Raw genomic sequence first — 20145 nt, forward strand, 5'->3', positions numbered from 1 at the left:
GTCAGTGTGGGAAGCGGACGCCGGGGGATGCGAAGGTGAGTATGTAGTGTTTGTTTTTTTTACATTTTACACTGGTAACCAGGGTAAACATCGGGTTACTAAGCGCGGCCCTGCGCTTAGTAACCCGATGTTTACCCTGGTTACCAGTGTAAAACATCGCTGGTATCGTTGCTTTTGGTGTCAAACACGATGATACACGCCGGTCTGACGACCAAATAAAGTTCTGAACTTTGTTCAACGACCAGCGATATCACAGCAGGATCCTGATCACTGCTGCGTGTCAAACTAAACGATATCGCTAGCCAGGACGCTGCAACGTCACGGATCGCTAGCGATATCGTTTAGTGTGAAGGTACCTTAAGACTCAACAATCCTTTTAGTACCTAAAATAATAATTTTTGTGCACCTGTAGTTTGTGCTAGTGTTGAGACCTTATATCCAGGACTTGTACTAAATTGTAATTGGAGAAAAGAAGGACATGCAATTTTTACAAATTTCCTCATGCTGTATAGAAAACTGAAAAAAGACAATGGTGTTTATTTTGGAACCACATTAAAGCCCTATTCATTCCAAAAAATCAGGAAGAAAATATAGAAATATAGTTATTTTATAAATTAGTCCTCACTCAGATGACCATTGTTCTTCAGTGTTTGGAATCTGAGTGTCATCAGTGTTTGGTCATTGTGTCAGTTTTTACCATCATTACGAAAAAAAAAAAGAAACTGCAAAACTTCTTCTTTCCATTGCAGTGTCAATCACGGACAGCATACTGATGCCATCCATGTGCAGTCTGTGATTTACACAGACCCAGAGACTAGAACAGGTAATTCTAATCTGTGAGATAGATCAAAAACACACATTGTCAAGATTTCTTTCATGATCACTCAGTTCGCAAAAGAACCTCAATGACACGTGAACAGCCCTAGACTGTAATCTGTATGGTATCTATTTGTAAATGAGTCACATACGTCTTAGGGCCCCTTCACACTGTGCAATCAAAGTCTGAACGAGCGTTCGATTTGTGACGTTTATCCGTCCTCGTTCCGAGGTTGCAAAGTGTGACATGGCGTTACGATTTGCGACGCAGCCCAGTATCGTACGATGTGAAAGAAAGAGCAGAACTTTCTTTCGTCGTAAATGTCCCGCTGTGGCGGTCGAAATCGTAGTATGTGACGGCGGTCATACGAGCTCGTAATGCGACTACGTGGGTTGGGCTTCCGCATACCTGTCTCCTGATTGGGCGTGACGTTTTAGCACGCCCATGCTGGTAATACGTCACGCTCGGAGTCGTAGGACTATGGCGGTGTGAAGGGTAGCGTACGATTGCGACGCGTGACGTTCACATCGCAACTACGTCAGAAAAAGCGTTAACATCGTAGAGTGTGACCGCTGGCTACGAGCTCGTACTGCGATGTCGAATATGACGCAAATGCGTCGTAATCGTAGCAGAATCGACCAGTGTGAAGGTACCCTAAGTGAGGCCTTAAGTATAAATAATACAAAATAAATCACCTTTAGATTATATAATCCTGAAAGGTAACATTTGGTTGTGGATATTGAGATATCTAAAGACCTTAGCCCTGAAAAAGTTAACTTTGAAATTAAAAACAAAAAAAGGAAAAATAAAATAAAAAATGTAAACATCACCAAGAATCTAACATTCGGGAAGTTAAAATAAATGTTCTTTTTCAGTATGTTAAGTGATGTAAAGTATTAACTATACAACTATCTCCATTCCAACGGCACAATAGATCAATACACGATTACAAAAGAAGGCAGGAGAGATTAACAAGAAAACATTTGCTTTGGCATGGTAATAGAAAAATAGATGTTGTTCCCTATCATGAAGACAGTGCTGATTTGCAGAGCCGATAGGAGACCTGTATTATGTTTGATATGCAGAGTAGTTTGATAGTAATTTAAGCAGACACCAGACTTGTGTGATTGATATCTTCTCTATTCATCAGACGCAACAGGCTTTGTACAAAATAAATCACATTCACAGACTGCCTATGTTTTGAAAGTCGAATTCCTAGAAAAGATGACCCTTATGTCTAAGTAAACGTGTAATTGTTTTGATTCATTTGTCTGTTCACACTGGAACCTTGCAGATATAGTTGTATTAAAGAAGCAGAGGATCTACTTACGGTGCTGACAGTTCCTTCCCATGTATTCGCCGGGGCATTCGCATGAGTAGTTAGCCACCAGATCTGTGCAGATTCCGCCATTCCGACATGGATCCCTCTCGCATTCATTTACATCTACAGAAACAAAGGATTTACTTTGTTAGTGATATTATCATTCATTTTATAGATAATATAGTTATTATCTATAATATAATAGAGATATACTGAAAGTACAATTTCGATCTTCTAGGGTAGGTGCAAACATTCACAAACTCCTGCAAATTCTGGAGAGATGGCAGAAAACATTCTGTGTAATATAGTGTAATACAAGAATGGTTTTGCAATTTTTTGATGCATTTTTTACTATTCATTGGAATGAAAAACACTGAAAAAAAGTTGAAAAAATTGAGATGCTACAGATTTGAAACTGCAAGGAAGAAAAAAGCAACATGTGCCACAGATTTCAGAAATCGCATTCACTTTGCCGATATGGTAAAACGCTTTGTTTTTCACAACCAATACATGCAGAAAAAATTAGGAATAACACAGCAAAAATGCAAGGTAGACATAGCCTTAATGTGTTTTCTTAACCTTTATGCAGAGAATCCTATGAAGATGGAAACGTTATTGATATACTGTATGCATTTATGATGGCTTTATGTTAAGTGCACATTGCAATTGAATATAATGATCAATTGAGACAAGTCCTATGTAAATACAGTAAGGTTGGTCCCCATGATGAGTTTTTGGTGAATTTTTGACACTGTGTATTTTTACTATTTTATAGTTCCAGTAAAGTGGATGGGACTTGTAGAAATCCCACTCGCACTGTTCTTTTTTATTCAGCATAAACTGACCTGCAGTGTGTGTTTCAAATGCACAACATGTTGATTTCTCTTGTGGGTTTACTGAGTTTTGGGTTTGATTATCCCAATAGACATTAGATGTGGAAAGTTTGCAGGTAAAAAATGCACATGCGTTTTTAGTGCGTTTCCATGGCGGAAACATATCAAAAATGCATGTAACCCCTCATGACTGTATCAATAAAGTTTTGTCAAAGCCAAATTCCAAGAGGTATCAAAAACAAAGCAGCTTTATTTAAAACATGACTTAACAACAAGAGAAAAAAAGCAGTGTCAAAAACTCAATAAAAACACGTAAAAAAAACACGTAAAAAAAAACACAATAAAAAAGAGTAACTTAATTCATCTAATAGGTAAAGAAAATCTGCAACATCAAAAACTCACCAAAAGCTCATTTGGGATCCAAAAGGGTTATTCATATCTGGAACATTTACTACATTTATCCTCAGGATATGCTATAAATGTCCAATGGGTGTGAGTCACACTGTTAGGCCAGGGTCACACTTGTGAGTGTGATGCGAGAAACTTGCGCGAGTCTCTCGCATCAATACCCGGCACTAATGCCGGCACTCGGGACCAGAGTGTTCAGCTGTATAGAAATGCATGCAGCCGCACACTCTGGTAATGATGCGAGAGATTCGAGCAGGTTTCTCACATCACACTCGCAAGTGTGACCCCGGCCTTAGGATTAGCATCTATCTCAAGTATGGGGTATTGGTGCAAGCCATGGAAATTGCATGGTTCACACCATTCACTTGTATGAGTTCTAAAAATAATCTACTATATAATTGTCTAAGGGTCACTTCCGTCTTTCTGTCTGTCCTTCTGTCTGTAACGGAAATCCCAAGGCAACAACCAATCAGCGTCGGGCACAGTCCGGCGGCAAAATGGCCGCTCCTTACTCCCCGCAGTCAGTGCCCGCAGTCCATACTCCCCCAGTCAGTGCTCGCACAGGGTTAATGGCAGCGTTAACGGACCGCGTTATGCTGTGGTGTAATGTAGTCCATTAACGCTGCTATTAACCCTGTGTGACCAACTTTTAACTATTGATGCTGCCTATGCGGCATCAATAGTGAAAAGATCTAATGTTAAAAATAATAAAAAAATAAAAAAATCATTATATACTCACCTTCTGTGGGCCCCTGGATCCAGCCGAGGCCTTTCCTGTTGTGAATTTGCTTTTTGCTCCCTCTAGTGGTTACTAGTTTTTTGACTCTGGTTTTTCTGTCATTCCTTTTATCCGCACCTGGGTCGTTAGTTAGGGGTGTTGCTATATAAGCTCCCTGGACCTTCAGTTCTATGCCTGGCAACGTAGTTATCAGAGCTAGTCTGCTGTGCTCTTGTCTACTGATCCTGGTTCCAGTTATATCAGCTAAGTCTGCCTTTTGCTTTTTGCTATTTGTTTTGGTTTTGTATTTTTGTCCAGCTTGTTCCAAATCTATATCCTGACCTTTGCTGGAAGCTCTAGGGGGGCTGGTGTTCTCCCCCCGGACCGTTAGACGGTTCGGGGGTTCTTGAATTTCCAGTGTGGATTTTGATAGGGTTTTTGTTGACCATATAAGTTACCTTTCTTAATTCTGCTATCAGTAAGCGGGCCTCTCTGTGCTAAACCTGGTTCATTTCTGTGTTTGTCATTTCCTCTTACCTCACCGTCATTATTTGTGGGGGGCTTCTATCCAGCTTTGGGGTCCCCTTCTCTGGAGGCAAGAAAGGTCTTTGTTTTCCTCTACTAGGGGTAGCTAGATTCTCCGGCTGGCGCGTGTCATCTAGAATCAACGTAGGAATGATCCCCGGCTACTTCTAGTGTTGGCGTTAGGAGTAGATATATGGTCAACCCAGTTACCACTGCCCTATGAGCTGGATTTTTGTATTCTGCAGACTTCCACGTTCCTCTGAGACCCTCGCCATTGGGGTCATAACAGTTTGCCAGGCCAGTATTAAATGTTTAATGCATTGCAGAAGAGGGATTATAAGAAAGAAGATTCTGAGTTTTTTTTTTTTTCTCCTTCCCCTTTACCTCAGAGTGGCTATGCTTGCTGCAGACATGAATGTCCAGACCTTGATTACAAGTGTGGACCAGCTGGCTACTCGTGTGCAGGGCATACAAGACTATGTTATCAGAAATCCTAGGTCAGAACCTAAAATACCGATTCCTGAACTGTTTTCCGGAGACAGGTTTAAGTTTAGGAATTTCGTGAATAATTGTAAATTGTTTTTGTCCCTGAGACCCTGTTCATCAGGAGATTCTGCTCAGCAAGTAAAAATTGTTATTTCGTTCTTACGGGGCGACCCTCAGGATTGGGCTTTTTCGCTGGCGCCAGGAGATCCGGCATTGGCTGATCTTGATGCGTTTTTTCTGGCGCTCGGTTTTCTTTATGAGGAACCCAATCTTGAGATTCAGGCAGAAAAGGCCTTGCTGTCTATGTCTCAGGGGCAGGACGAGGCTGAAGTGTATTGCCAAAAATTTCGGAAATGGTCCGTGCTGACACATTGGAACGAGTGTGCACTGGCCGCTAATTTTAGAAATGGCCTTTCTGAAGCCATTAAGAATGTTATGGTGGGTTTTCCCATTCCCACAGGTCTGAATGATACTATGGCACTGGCTATTCAGATTGACCGGCGGTTGCGGGAGCGCAAAACCGCAAATTCCCTCATGGTGTTGTCTGAACAGACACCTAATTCGGTGCAATGTGATAGAAAAACCGCAAATTCCCTCATGGTGTTGTCTGAACAGACACCTGATTTAATGCAATGTGATAGAATCCTGACTAGAAATGAGCGGAAAATTCATAGACGCCGGAATGGCTTGTGCTACTACTGTGGTGATTCTACACATGTTATCTCAGCATGCTCTAAACGTATAGCTAAGGTTGTTAGTCCTGTCACCGTTGGTAATTTGCAACCTAAATTTATTCTGTCTGTAACTTTGATTTGCTCACTGTCATCTTATCCTGTCATGGCGTTTGTAGATTCAGGTGCTGCCCTGAGTCTCATGGATCTCTCATTTGCTAAGCGCTGTGGATTTACTCTTGAACCATTAGAAAATCCTATTCCTCTTAGGGGTATTGATGCTACACCATTGGCAGCAAATAAACCGCAATATTGGACACAGGTTACCATGTGCATGATTCCTGAACACCGCGAGGTGATACGTTTCCTGGTTTTACATAAAATGCATGATTTGGTTGTTTTAGGGCTGCCATGGTTACAGACCCATAATCCAGTCCTGGACTGGAAGGCTATGTCAGTCTCAAGTTGGGGCTGTCGTGGTATTCATGGGGATTCCCTGCCTGTGTCTATTGCTTCTTCTACGCCTTCGGAAGTTCCGGAGTATTTGTCTGATTATCAGGATGTCTTCAGTGAGTCTGAGTCCAGTGCACTGCCTCCTCATAGGGACTGTGACTGTGCTATAGATTTGATCCCAGGCAGTAAATTTCCTAAGGGAAGACTGTTTAATCTGTCGGTACCTGAACATACCGCTATGCGTTCATATATCAAGGAGTCTCTGGAAAAAGGACATATTCGTCCGTCTTCTTCCCCTCTTGGTGCGGGATTCTTTTTTGTGGCAAAAAAGGACGGATCTTTGAGACCTTGTATTGATTATTGGCTTTTAAATAAGATCACTGTCAAATTTCAGTATCCTTTACCGCTGTTGTCTGACTTGTTTGCCCGGATTAAGGGTGCCAAGTGGTTCACCAAGATAGACCTTCGTGGTGCGTACAACCTTGTGCGCATTAAGCAAGGTGATGAATGGAAAACCGCATTCAATACGCCCGAAGGTCATTTTGAGTACTTGGTGATGCCTTTTGGGCTCTCCAATGCGCCTTCAGTTTTTCAGTCCTTTATGCATGACATTTTCCGGAAGTATCTGGATAAATTTTTGATTGTTTATCTGGATGATATTTTGGTTTTTTCTGATAATTGGGATTCGCATGTGGAGCAGGTCAGGTTGGTCTTTAAAATTTTGCGTGAAAATTCTTTGTTTGTCAAGGGCTCAAAGTGTCTCTTTGGTGTACAGAAGGTTCCCTTTTTGGGGTTCATTTTCTCCCCTTCTGCTGTGGAGATGGACCCAGTCAAGGTCCGAGCTATTCTTGATTGGACTCAGCCCTCGTCAGTTAAGAGTCTTCAGAAGTTCTTGGGCTTCGCTAACTTCTACCGTCGTTTTATCGCTAATTTTTCTAGCATTGTGAAACCTTTGACGGATATGACCAAGAAGGGCTCCGATGTAGCTAACTGGGCTCCTGCTGCCGTGGAGGCTTTCCAGGAGTTGAAACGCCGGTTTACTTCGGCGCCTGTTTTGTGCCAGCCTGACGTCTCACTTCCCTTTCAGGTTGAGGTGGATGCTTCGGAGATTGGGGCAGGGGCCGTTTTGTCGCAGAGAGGCCCTGGTTGCTCTGTTATGAAACCTTGTGCCTTTTTCTCTAGGAAGTTTTCGCCTGCCGAGCGAAATTATGATGTGGGCAATCGGGAGTTGTTGGCCATGAAATGGGCATTTGAGGAGTGGCGTCATTGGCTCGAGGGTGCTAAGCATCGTGTGGTGGTCTTGACTGATCACAAGAATCTGATGTATCTCGAGTCTGCTAAACGCCTTAATCCGAGACAGGCCCGCTGGTCATTGTTTTTCTCCCGCTTTGATTTTGTTGTCTCGTATTTACCAGGTTCAAAGAATGTGAAGGCCGATGCTCTTTCTAGGAGCTTTGTGCCTGATGCTCCTGGAGTCGCTGATCCTGTTGGTATTCTTAAAGATGGAGTTATCTTGTCAGCTATTTCTCCGGATCTGCGACGTGTGTTGCAGAGATTTCAGGCTGATAGGCCTGAGTCTTGTCCACCTGACAGACTGTTTGTCCCGGATAAGTGGACCAGCAGAGTCATTTCCGAGGTTCATTCCTCGGTGTTGGCAGGTCACCCGGGAATTTTTGGCACCAGAGATCTGGTGGCCAGGTCCTTTTGGTGGCCTTCCTTGTCAAGGGATGTGCGGTCATTTGTGCAGTCCTGTGGGACTTGTGCTCGAGCTAAGCCTTGCTGTTCTCGTGCCAGCGGTTTGCTCTTGCCCTTGCCTGTCCCGAAGAGACCTTGGACACATATCTCCATGGATTTCATTTCTGATCTTCCGCTATCTCAGGGCATGTCCGTTATCTGGGTGATATGTGATCGCTTCTCCAAGATGGTCCATTTGGTTCCTTTGCCTAAGCTGCCTTCCTCTTCCGATCTGGTTCCTGTGTTTTTCCAGAACGTGGTTCGTTTGCACGGCATCCCTGAGAATATTGTGTCAGACAGAGGATCCCAGTTCGTTTCCAGGTTCTGGCGATCCTTTTGTAGTAGGATGGGCATTGATTTGTCGTTTTCGTCTGCTTTCCATCCTCAGACTAATGGACAGACGGAGCGAACCAATCAGACTTTGGAGGCTTATTTGAGGTGTTTTGTCTCTGCTGATCAGGACGATTGGGTGACATTCTTGCCGTTGGCTGAGTTTGCCCTTAATAATCGGGCTAGTTCCGCCACCTTGGTTTCGCCTTTTTTCTGCAACTCTGGTTTCCATCCTCGCTTTTCTTCGGGTCATGTGGAGCCTTCTGACTGTCCTGGGGTGGATTCTGTGGTGGATAGGTTGCAGCAGATCTGGAATCATGTGGTGGACAACTTGAAGTTGTCACAGGAGAAGGCTCAGCGCTTTGCCAACCGCCGCCGCGGTGTGGGTCCCCGACTACGCGTTGGGGATTTGGTGTGGCTTTCTTCCCGCTTTGTTCCTATGAAGGTCTCCTCTCCCAAATTTAAACCTCGTTTTATTGGGCCTTACAAGATATTGGAAATCCTTAATCCTGTATCTTTTCGTCTGGATCTTCCTGTGTCGTTTGCTATTCACAATGTATTTCATAGGTCCTTGTTGCGGCGGTACATTGTGCCTGTAGTTCCTTCTGCTGAGCCTCCTGCTCCGGTGTTGGTTGAGGGCGAGTTGGAGTACGTGGTGGAGAAGATCTTGGATTCTCGCCTCTCCAGGCGGAGGCTTCAGTACCTGGTCAAGTGGAAGGGCTATGGTCAGGAGGATAATTCCTGGGTGGTCGCCTCTGATGTTCATGCGGCCGATTTAGTTCGTGCCTTTCATGCCGCTCATCCTGATCGCCCTGGTGGTCGTGGTGAGGGTTCGGTGACCCCTCACTAAGGGGGGGGTACTGTTGTGAATTTGCTTTTTGCTCCCTCTAGTGGTTACTAGTTTTTTGACTCTGGTTTTTCTGTCATTCCTTTTATCCGCACCTGGGTCATTAGTTAGGGGTGTTGCTATATAAGCTCCCTGGACCTTCAGTTCTATGCCTGGCAACGTAGTTATCAGAGCTAGTCTGCTGTGCTCTTGTCTACTGATCCTGGTTCCAGTTATATCAGCTAAGTCTGCCTTTTGCTTTTTGCTATTTGTTTTGGTTTTGTATTTTTGTCCAGCTTGTTCCAAATCTATATCCTGACCTTTGCTGGAAGCTCTAGGGGGGCTGGTGTTCTCCCCCCGGACCGTTAGACGGTTCGGGGGTTCTTGAATTTCCAGTGTGGATTTTGATAGGGTTTTTGTTGACCATATAAGTTACCTTTCTTAATTCTGCTATCAGTAAGCGGGCCTCTCTGTGCTAAACCTGGTTCATTTCTGTGTTTGTCATTTCCTCTTACCTCACCGTCATTATTTGTGGGGGGCTTCTATCCAGCTTTGGGGTCCCCTTCTCTGGAGGCAAGAAAGGTCTTTGTTTTCCTCTACTAGGGGTAGCTAGATTCTCCAGCTGGCGCGTGTCATCTAGAATCAACGTAGGAATGATCCCCGGCTACTTCTAGTGTTGGCGTTAGGAGTAGATATATGGTCAACCCAGTTACCACTGCCCTATGAGCTGGATTTTTGTATTCTGCAGACTTCCACGTTCCTCTGAGACCCTCGCCATTGGGGTCATAACACTTTCCCGCTCCTCGCGACATTCCGGTAACCGCTCCATGCATTGCGGTCTCGTGAGGTGATGATGTAGCAGTCTCGCGAGACCGATACGTCATCATCTCGTGAGACCACAAAGCACTCTTGGGACTGGAGCATTGCGAGGAGCATCGCTGGACGCCTCGGCTGGATCCAGGGGCTCCGGAAGGAGAGTATATAACTATTTTTTATTTTAATTTTTTTTAACAGGGATATGGTGCCCACATTGCTATATACTATGTGGGCTCTGTTAGATACTGCGTGGGCTGTGGTACATACTGCGTGGGCTGTGTTATATACTACATCTCTGTGCTTTATACTTTATGACTTGTGCTTTATACTATGTGGCTGTGGTATATATTAGTGGCTGGGCAATATACTACATCGCTGTGCTCTATACTACGTGGCCTGTGTTATATAATGCATGGGGTTTGTTATATACTACATCTCTGTGCTATATACTACGTGGCTGTGCTATATACTACGTGGCTGTGCTATATACATGGCTGTGCAATATACTACGTGGCTGGGCAATATACTACGTGGCTGTGTTATAAACTACGTGGCTGTGCTATATACTACGTGGCTGTAAACTGCATACATATTCTAGAATACCCGATGCATTAGAATCGGGCCACCATCTAGTATATATATATATATATATATATATATATATATATATATATATATATATGCTAGATGGTGGCCTGATTATAATGCATTGGGTATTCTAGAATATGTATGTAGTTTATTTATGAAGTTTTCAGAATAATGCAATTTATACACAGGATTCAGCCGGCTGGGCGCAACCAATTAGCGAAGCGTGGTTCAAATTCCACGCCAATTTGCGGCTGGACTGCACCGGTCACTGATTGGTCACGCCCGTCCGCGAACAATCAGTGAAGCCAGGGCCTGCACCAGGTTTTTGAGGGCCCCGGGTGAAAGAGTCTCAGTAGGCCCCCCTCTTTAACACATACCACGATTCATGATGCACAGATACAGCAGAGAAATATAGCTCAGCCAAGTAGCATACAGCCCACGTAGTATATAACACAGCCCACGTAGTATATAACACAGCCCACGTAGTATATAGCACAGCCCACGTAGTATATAACACAGCCCATGTAGTATATAATACACCCCATGTAGTATATAGCACAGCTCACGTAGTATATTGCCCAGCCTCATAGTATATAGCACAACCCCTGTAGTATATAGCACAGACACATAGTATATTGCCCAGCCACGTAATATATTGCACAGCCACGTAATATATTGCACAGCCACATAATATATAGCACAGCCACGTAGTATATAGCACAGCCACGTAGTATATAGAACAGCCACATAGTATTAAGCACAGAGACGTAGTATATAACACAGCCCACGCAGTATATAACACAGGCCACGTAGTATAGAGCACAGCGATGTAGTATATTGCCCAGCCACGTAATATATACCACAGCCACGTAGTATGTAGCACAGAGACATAGTATATAACACAGCCCACACAGTATATAACACAGCCCATGCAGTATATAGCACAGCCCATGTAGTATATTGCCCAGCCACGTAATATATTGCACAGCCATGTAATATATTGCACAGCCACATAGTATATAACACAGCCCATGCAGTATATAACACAGTCCATGTAGTATATAGCAATGTGGGCACCATATCCCTGTTAAAAAAGAATTAAAATAGAAAATAGTTATATACCCACCTTCCGTCGGCCCCCGGATCCAGCCCAGGCATTTACCGATGCTCCGATCCCAAGAATGCATTGCGGTCTGGCGAGATGATGACGTAGAAGTCTCGCAAGACTGCTACGTCATCATGTCGTGAGACCCCAATGCATGGACCGGAGCATCGCGAGGAGCAGCGGGAAAGGCGACGGAAGGTGAGTATATAATGATTTTTTATTTTATTATTTTTAACATTAGATCTTTTTACTATAGTAAAAAGTTGGTCACACAGGGTTAATAACAGCGTTAATGGACTGCGTTACACCGCATAACGCGGTGTAACGCAGTCATTAACCCTGTGTGAGCGTTCACTGGAGGGGGCACTGACAGAGAGTAGGAAGCGGCGAATTCGCGGCTGGACTGTGCCCGCTGGCTGTGACCAATCAGCGACGCGGGATTTCCATGACAGACAGACGGAAGCGACCCTTGGACGATTATATATATATATATATATATATATATATATATATATATATACTGTATATATATATATATAAATGAAGAGAGTAGCACATGTGCAAGTGAGCCTAGCATCTGGCAGACGTTTATGGCATATCCTGTGGATATTTTATAAATGTCCCAGATGGGACAATCTTTTCAAACAAACCCATCGGATGCAACTAATTGGCCGAAAGTCCAAACAGAGTCATTTTGGCCACCACTGTACAAGTTTATGACTGCATACCTTTTTTCAACTGTAATTGAAAGCACAGCAACTTGCACTTTTCTATGAAGAGAGTCTCCACAAAAAATTATAGTCATCATATGCCACTGCCACTGTTATATTTTGAAGCCTTCCAATGGAGATATACATTAGGGGAATCTTTTACCAATGAGTCGTGTCGAGGATTTCAGCCTTCAATGAAAATCTGAAGCAGAGTACATCATATTGCATATAAAAGGAGTTTAGGGAAACCTCATCTGCATGCAGTGGAAATAAATCCTATAAGATCCGAGACCATGCTGAAGATTGTAAAATCTACAGTATGCTCTAATCTAACATGGATTTGTTTCAAATTGATATGCAAAGGGTGAAATCTGGGGCAAAATTTGCATCAAATTCCTGTAAGACATGTGGAAGGATCTTAACAAGGATTTCAGTTCATCTCTAGCACACAAGGTCTCAAGGCAAGGCTATGCAGGACACCTCATCTTTCTTTAAGTCTATACCAGCTTTGAATAAAATGAAAAACTATTGTTTAATGTAAAAAAATGCATTATAGTTTGATGGATAAACACTGCCCATGAGTCGGTTTAAAGATATGAAAATCTATTCCATTGCATAATGTTGTAGAATTAGCACAAAAGCACGAGAGAATAAAGAAGACTACAATACAGCATTGTGCGTTAACCCACGAAAAAACCTTGAAACATGATAAATTTTGCTTTCAAATGAATATTTCAGCACAAATTTGAAATAACATTTAAAAAAAGCAATAGTGATAGAGAAATGAGCATTTACTCTGCAAGATAATCGTGAAAGAGCATTGTCAAAAATGTTTGTTTCACAATTATCCTGCTTTGCAATTAGGCTATTGATCACTCGATGAACAAGCAGCCTGTGTATGACAGCCTGTGTTTACTGACCAACCTAGTACAGATCACTACAGTGCTGGCCAAAAAATCTTTACACTTGTGGGACAGAATAAAACTTTACATGTAAGGCTACGTTCACATTCGCGTTGTTGGGCGTTGCATCGGCTACGCAACGCACAACGCATGCAAAACGCATGCAAAAACGCATTGTTTTGTGACGCATGCGTCCATTTTTGACTTGATTTTGGACGCAAAAAAATGCAACATGCAGCGTCCTGTGCGCCCTGACGTTTGCGCCAAAAATGACGCATGCGTCACAAAATGCAAGACAACGCATGTCCATGCGCCACCATGTTAAATATAGGGGCGCATGATGCATGCGCCGCTATGCGTCGCCGAACCTGCGCCCGACACAACGCAAATGTGAACGTAGCCTTAAATCTGTCATGATTTCACTTCTTAAAAGTGCACACAATGGGGGAGATAATCAAAAACTGTCTTATGGCAAAACTGGTTTAGTAAAAAGTAAATAATAATTAATACTAATTAATGATGAAATACTAATTGCAGCAAAATATTCACAATGAAACACTTAAATGTCAAGATTTTGTGGTTTAATTGAACGTGCAAATATTTTTTGTGCCTGTACTCTTAGTGTGGATCACTTGTTTTTTTTTCTGCTGGTGTAAACAAGTAGTCAAACGACTGCCGATTGGTTAAAGTTTCCCAATCAGTAAAAGTGTACTTAGAGGTGTAAAGATTTTTTTTTGTCTATACTGTTAGTGTGGAATGCTTGCTTTTTTCTGCTGGTGTAAACAGGTAGTCAAACAACTGCCGATTGGTTAAAGTTTCCCAATCAATAAAAGTTTACCAAGCGGTGGTTATAGCGTGCCGTCGGTAAGTCTGTGAAAACAGATCTTTAGGCCCCAACTCCCTACTCTCTCCCAACATAATTGAATTTCTAATGATTGATCCTTTTCTTCTCTTGGAAATAAGCCTCCCCTAATGAGTCTGGCAGAATGTCATAAAAAACACAGGAGGGCTCGACAAAATGTTCCTATATATCGGGAACTCTGGGAAGAACAGCTATTTCATGTACATGAGGGGCTTTAGTTAATGAACTGCACTGGTATATAGATATTAAAGTGTGACCATAAGAATGAATAAACAATTGTTCTTGGGTTCTCCTAGAAAGCCATATAACTTTTTTACTACAAGCTCTGCCAATCTTGGCAAAGTAAATTTGTCATCTTAACAGATTTGCAAAGCTCTTCTTCAAAAGCTGGAAAGCAATCTATTTATGCTGGTCTGCTGTGTATAGATATATTAATTCCATGGAGGTAATTAATATGATGGTAATAAACAATGTTCAGATGCAAAGGAGAATCTGGCTGCTGCGCAATTCTACTTGGCAAATCATATCTCATTTTAGAGTAGAATCCCAAATAGGGACTCAAATTTCCATGCCTGTAGTTGGATAGAATGTAGGAAGATCTAAACAATCTCTACGGCACAAGTTAAAGAGGACCCGTGACCAAGTCAAAAGTGTAGAGTTTTTTTCTAATTTTATTCCTGCATTGACTAATCTGTTTTTATTTTCTGTAAATTCCCCATATGGTTCCAGAGATATGGAGGACCTTTTCATTTCGTCAGTATTGGGCCCTCTTATATTTAACATATTTATTAATGATCTTGTAGGGGGCAAACAGAGTGAAATTTCAATATTTGCAGATGACACTAAACTCTGCAGGGTAATCAATACAGAGGAGGACAATTTTATATTACAGGATGATTTATGTAAACTAGAAGCTTGGGCTGATAAATGGCAAATGAGCTTTAATGGGGATAAATGTAAGGTCATGCAAAACCGACAATGAAAAAGACCTGGGAGTATAGGTGGATGACAAACTCACATTTAGTGGCTAGTGTCAGGCAGCTGCTACAAAGGCAAATATAATAATGGGATGCATTAAAAGAGGCATAGATGCTCATGAGGAGAACATAATTTTACCTCTATACAAGTCACTTGTGCGACCACACTTAGAATACTGTGTACAGTTCTGGTCTCCGGTGTATAAGAAAGACATAGCTGAACTGGAGTGGGTGCAGAGAACAGCGACCAAGGTTATTAGAGGACTGGGGGGTCTGCAATACCAAGATAGGTTATTACACTTGGGGCTATTTAGTGTTTAAAAATGAAGGCTAAGGGGTGATCTTATGTTAATGAATAAATATATGAGGGGACAGTACAAAGACTTCCCCCAGGTGGAGCTTACTCTTTGCCACATGGTTTTTTTTTGCCTTCCTCTGGATCAACATGTTAGGGCATGTTAGGTTAGGCTATGGGTTGAACTAGATGGACTTAAAGTCTTCCTTCAACCTTAATAACTATGTTACTATGTTACTAATAATATATGAAGCATCTTATGGGACTGTTAAAGGGTATTGACTTTTAAGATTGCTACTTCCAATAGGAGGCACTAGAGTTCAAGTCCTCTTTGACTAAGCAATTTGCATAACAATAATGTAAAATACATAAGGATAGAGTGAAAGTGAAAATCAGCATGTTATTATTTGTGCCTTCTTTAGGTTTTTCTATGACTTTATCTGCATTGTGGCTCTCTACCAACTTTCATAGTGGAATATGGCTCTCAAGGTATGAAAGGTTGGGGACCCCTGGTATAGGGTATGACATAATTCCACAATACCTAGAAAAATGCAAACTGGAAAGTGAGTGAAATTAATTTCCGCCACCAATATTGCTGGCAGAATCCTCATGAAGAAGAAATGTTCCCTCAAATAGAGCGGATTTAAAGTTATTGAGCAAGAGAATCGAGACAATCCCTGGACATATTATACTGGTATGTGCAGCACAGCAGCTGTAACTAGTTTTTACTAGTTTTTGAGGATAACCGCAGCAAGACCTTACATTTTTAAAGATAATGTGTTAAAAGACAGTTATGCCTTAACTATACAATACACTCACCTGATAACCAGTCAAACTTAAAAATCTCCACTCTTCTTAATATCCTGCTCGGTTTGGTGAGTTGCCTTTAAGGAATGATCATATATTCTAGCATTCTACTACTTTTAAATTGATGACACAGTTGACGTGCTGGACAGCTCTACAGCCCTTAACAAAGTGTTGCCGCTGGCACCAAGAATAGCTGATCAGTTGGGTGCCGAATGTCAGAACCCCAACAATATGATATTGATTACTTATCTTAAGGATATGTTTTCAATATAAATATGATGAAACAACCCTTTAAGCAGGAAAATGAGGACTGAGACTTTATATCTCTACTTGGATGTTTAATGGCTGCCAGATTGCTATTTTTTCTCGTTCCTCTATAGCACAGCAATCCTGGTTAGGAATTATAAATTTATTAGTGAAGAGGGAATGTGTTCAGATAACTTGTTACCCCAGCACACTTGATTGTTATCTGAGTATCTTGGGTGTGCTCAGATAATATATTCATGTCCCTGCAGCAGCATGTTTTGCAGTGGTAGACAGCCACAACACATGCAGGGATTGCCTGTTTGTTAGGCAATCCCCACATGTGTTTGTCTGTCTACTGCCACAGAACATACTGCCCCAGGAAAACGAATATATTATCCAAGAATGCCCAAGATACTAGGATAACACCGGAGCATGCTCGGATAACACGTTATCCGAGCATGCTCACTCATGACTAAAATTTAAGAATATTTGTTAGCTTAATTATTTTCAAATCTTCAAATTTTTACAACCAATTTCCCTATCTATGTATTTCCATGGCCTTCTTTGATGGCTGCTCAAAACTTTATTAGTGTTGTCCTCTTTCAGAAACATTTCTGCTATAACCTGTTGTAGTTCTAAAAGAACAAACTGAGCTTCACTTAAACCCCCTGGATCCTGCATTAGTTCTCCTTTGCTACCACGGTCTCTATTGTTTGTCTGAAGCACTGACGTTATGTTGACCCCACCTCAGCCAATCACTGAGCTTAGTGGGTCTGCCTGTGTAGATGGCGCAAACAGCTTGGATCAATGATTGGCTGTAGTGCTGTGGATGTGATGTCATCGCTGTAGACAAACAATAGAATAGAGACCAGACCAGACCAGCAGTTATGAAACAGTGGTAGACCTGAGGAGGGTAAGTTATACCATCTGCTTTTTGTTTTTTTTATAACTACCGAGCTTATATTCGACATTTTTCGGAGAGGGCAAATCCCCTTTAAGTGCTTCAGATGCATGTATGCCATAAAGCTAAACTGCTTAAAGTTTTACTGAGGATTTCTGCAGTTTGCAATCCTGCTTTGGCTCTACTGCTCATACAAGTGAAACACATGATATCAATGTGAATTACCTTTGGTATGGCTGAAAACTGCATTGCAAAACAGCTGGAAATCACAGTAATGGTTCATTGAGACATTCAATTTTTGCATACATTTTTGCTATTCACAATTTTCTCAGATAGCACTCATTCCTGTGATAGACTATGAGGCCATTGACATGTCCGATTTCTTTCTTGAACCAAGAGGTTAGTGGAAAAATGTGGAGACATGTTTGATTTTGATCCGAGCATCAGATCAAAATCAAACAATGCAAGTTAATGGGTCCTTGAAAAAATGGGACTGCACTGAGATGACATCCGATTTTAACAGACTTTCAGACTGAAGAAGGCGAAGACTTTTTTTTCATGTTAAATTCTCCAAGTATGATAAAATCACGTGACACTTGGATCACACTGATCAAACTCTGATCACTGTTTGATCAGGTAAACCGGTCCATTTTCTCCTTTGTGGAAAAATCGGATGTCTGAATGAGTCCTAACACTATGGGGCCAATTCATTATTGAATTAGCTTCTCTTTTTCAATTTGTCTTTTTTCGGGGGGTTTTGTGTGTAATTCATTATCTCTTTTGGCGCCCTTTTAAGTCTTTTGACATTTTTCTTTTTGATTCATCAGTGCGGGTGTGGAAAACCAATTATGGATGGTTTCATCATTTGCGAGTTTGTAAAATGTCACACATATTTTGCACAATTTTTTTAACCCCTTAGTGACAGAGCCAATTTGGTACTTAATGACCGAGCCAATTTTTACAATTCTGACCACTGTCACTTTAAGAGGTTATAACTCTGGAACTCTTTATCGGATCCCGCTGATTCTGAGACTGTTTTTTTCGTGACATATTGTACTTCAAGTTAGTGGTAACATTTCTTCGATATTACTTGTGATTATTTATGAAAAAAACGGAAATATGGTGGAAATTTTTAAAATTTTGCAATTTTCAAACTTTATATTTTTATGCCCTTAAATCAGAGAGATATGTCAAAATAGTTAATAAATAACATTTCCCACATGTCTACTTTACATCAGCACAATTTTGGAAACAAATGTTTTTTTTTTTGTTAGGGAGTTATAAGGGTTAAAAGTTGACCAGCAATTTCTAATTTTTACAACACCATGTTTTTTTAGGGACCACATCACCTTTGAAGTCATTTTGAGGGGTCTATATGATAGAAAATAACCAAGTGTGACACCATTCTACAAACTGCACCCCTCAAGCTGCTCAAAACCACATTCAAGAAGTTTATTAACCCTTTACGTACTTCACAGGAACTGAAACAATGTGAAGATTTAACTTTTTTTTGCAAACATTTTATTTCAGAACCATTTTTTTAAATTTTCACAAGTGTAAAAACAGAAATTTAACCACAAATTTTCTTGTGCAATTTCTCCTGAGTACGCACATACCCAATATGTGGAGGTAAACCACTGTTTGGGCGCACCGCTGAGCTTGGAAGAGAAGGAGTGCCGTTTGACTGTTTCAATGCAGAATTGGCTGGAATTGAGATCGGACGCCATGTCGCGTTTGGAGAGCCCCTAATGTGCCTAAACAGTGGAAACCCCCCACAAGTGACACCATTTTGGAAACTAGACCCCTTAAGGAACTTATCTAGATGTGTGGTGAGCACTTTGAACCCCCATGTGCTTCACAGAAGTTTATAATGCAGAGTAGTGAAAATAGAAAATATTTTTTTTTCCACAAAAAAGATTTTTTAGCCCCCAAGTTTTTATTTTCACAAGGGTAACAAGAGAAATTGGAGCTCAAAAGTTGTTGTCCAATTTATCCCGAGTACGTTGATGCCCCATATGTGGGGGTAAACCACTGTTTGGGCGCACGGCAGAGTTCAGAAGGGAGGGAGCACCATTTGACTTTTTTAGCGCAAAATTGGCTGTCGTGTTTGGAGACCCCCTGATGTACCTAAACAGTGGAAACCCCCCAATTCTAACTCCAACCCTAACTCCAACACACCCCTAACCCTAATCTCAACCCGATCCATAATCCTAATCACAACCCTAATGATAATCACAACCCTAACCCCAAAACAGCCCTAATCTCAACCCTAACCATAACCCTAATCAAAACCCTAAATCCAACACACCCCTAACCCTAATCTCAACCCTAACCTCAAACCTAACCCTAATCCCAATACACCCCTAACCCTAATCCCAACCCTAACCTTAACCCTAATCCCAAACGTAACCCTAATACCAACCCTAATCCAAACCCTAACCCTAATCCCAACTCTAACCCTAACTTTAGCCCCAACCCTAACCCTAACTTTAGCCCCAACCCTAACCATAACTTTAGCCCCAACCCTAACCCTAATTTTAGCCCCAACCCTAGCCCTAACCCTAACTTTAGCCCCAACCCTAACCCTAAATTTAACCCTAAGCCTAGCCCTAACTTTAGCCCCAACCCTAACCCTAAGGCTACTTTCACACTTGCGTCGTGTGGTATCCGTCGCAATCCTTCGTTTTGGACAAAAAACGGATCCTGCAAATGTGCCCACAGGATGCCTTTTTTGCCCATAGACTTGTATTACCGAAGGATGGCCACACGTCGCGTCCATCGTGCACTGGATCCGTTGTGTTTTGGCGGACCGTC

General features: G+C 41.8%; 1 protein-coding gene across 1 annotated transcript in view; it reads right to left on the bottom strand.

The window, feature by feature from the left end:
• The window catches only part of EDIL3 (EGF like and discoidin domains 3), a 956986-nt gene that overhangs the window by 387271 nt on the left and 549570 nt on the right, over window positions 1–20145 (bottom strand). The window contains exon 4 of the mRNA XM_077288684.1: window positions 2148–2261. Coding sequence (XP_077144799.1) covers window positions 2148–2261 — 114 coding nt within the window. The remainder of the gene's footprint in view (window positions 1–2147; window positions 2262–20145) is intronic.

This window comes from Ranitomeya variabilis, chromosome 1 (genome assembly GCF_051348905.1).
Source record: "Ranitomeya variabilis isolate aRanVar5 chromosome 1, aRanVar5.hap1, whole genome shotgun sequence".
Lineage (NCBI taxonomy): Eukaryota > Metazoa > Chordata > Amphibia > Anura > Dendrobatidae > Ranitomeya > Ranitomeya variabilis.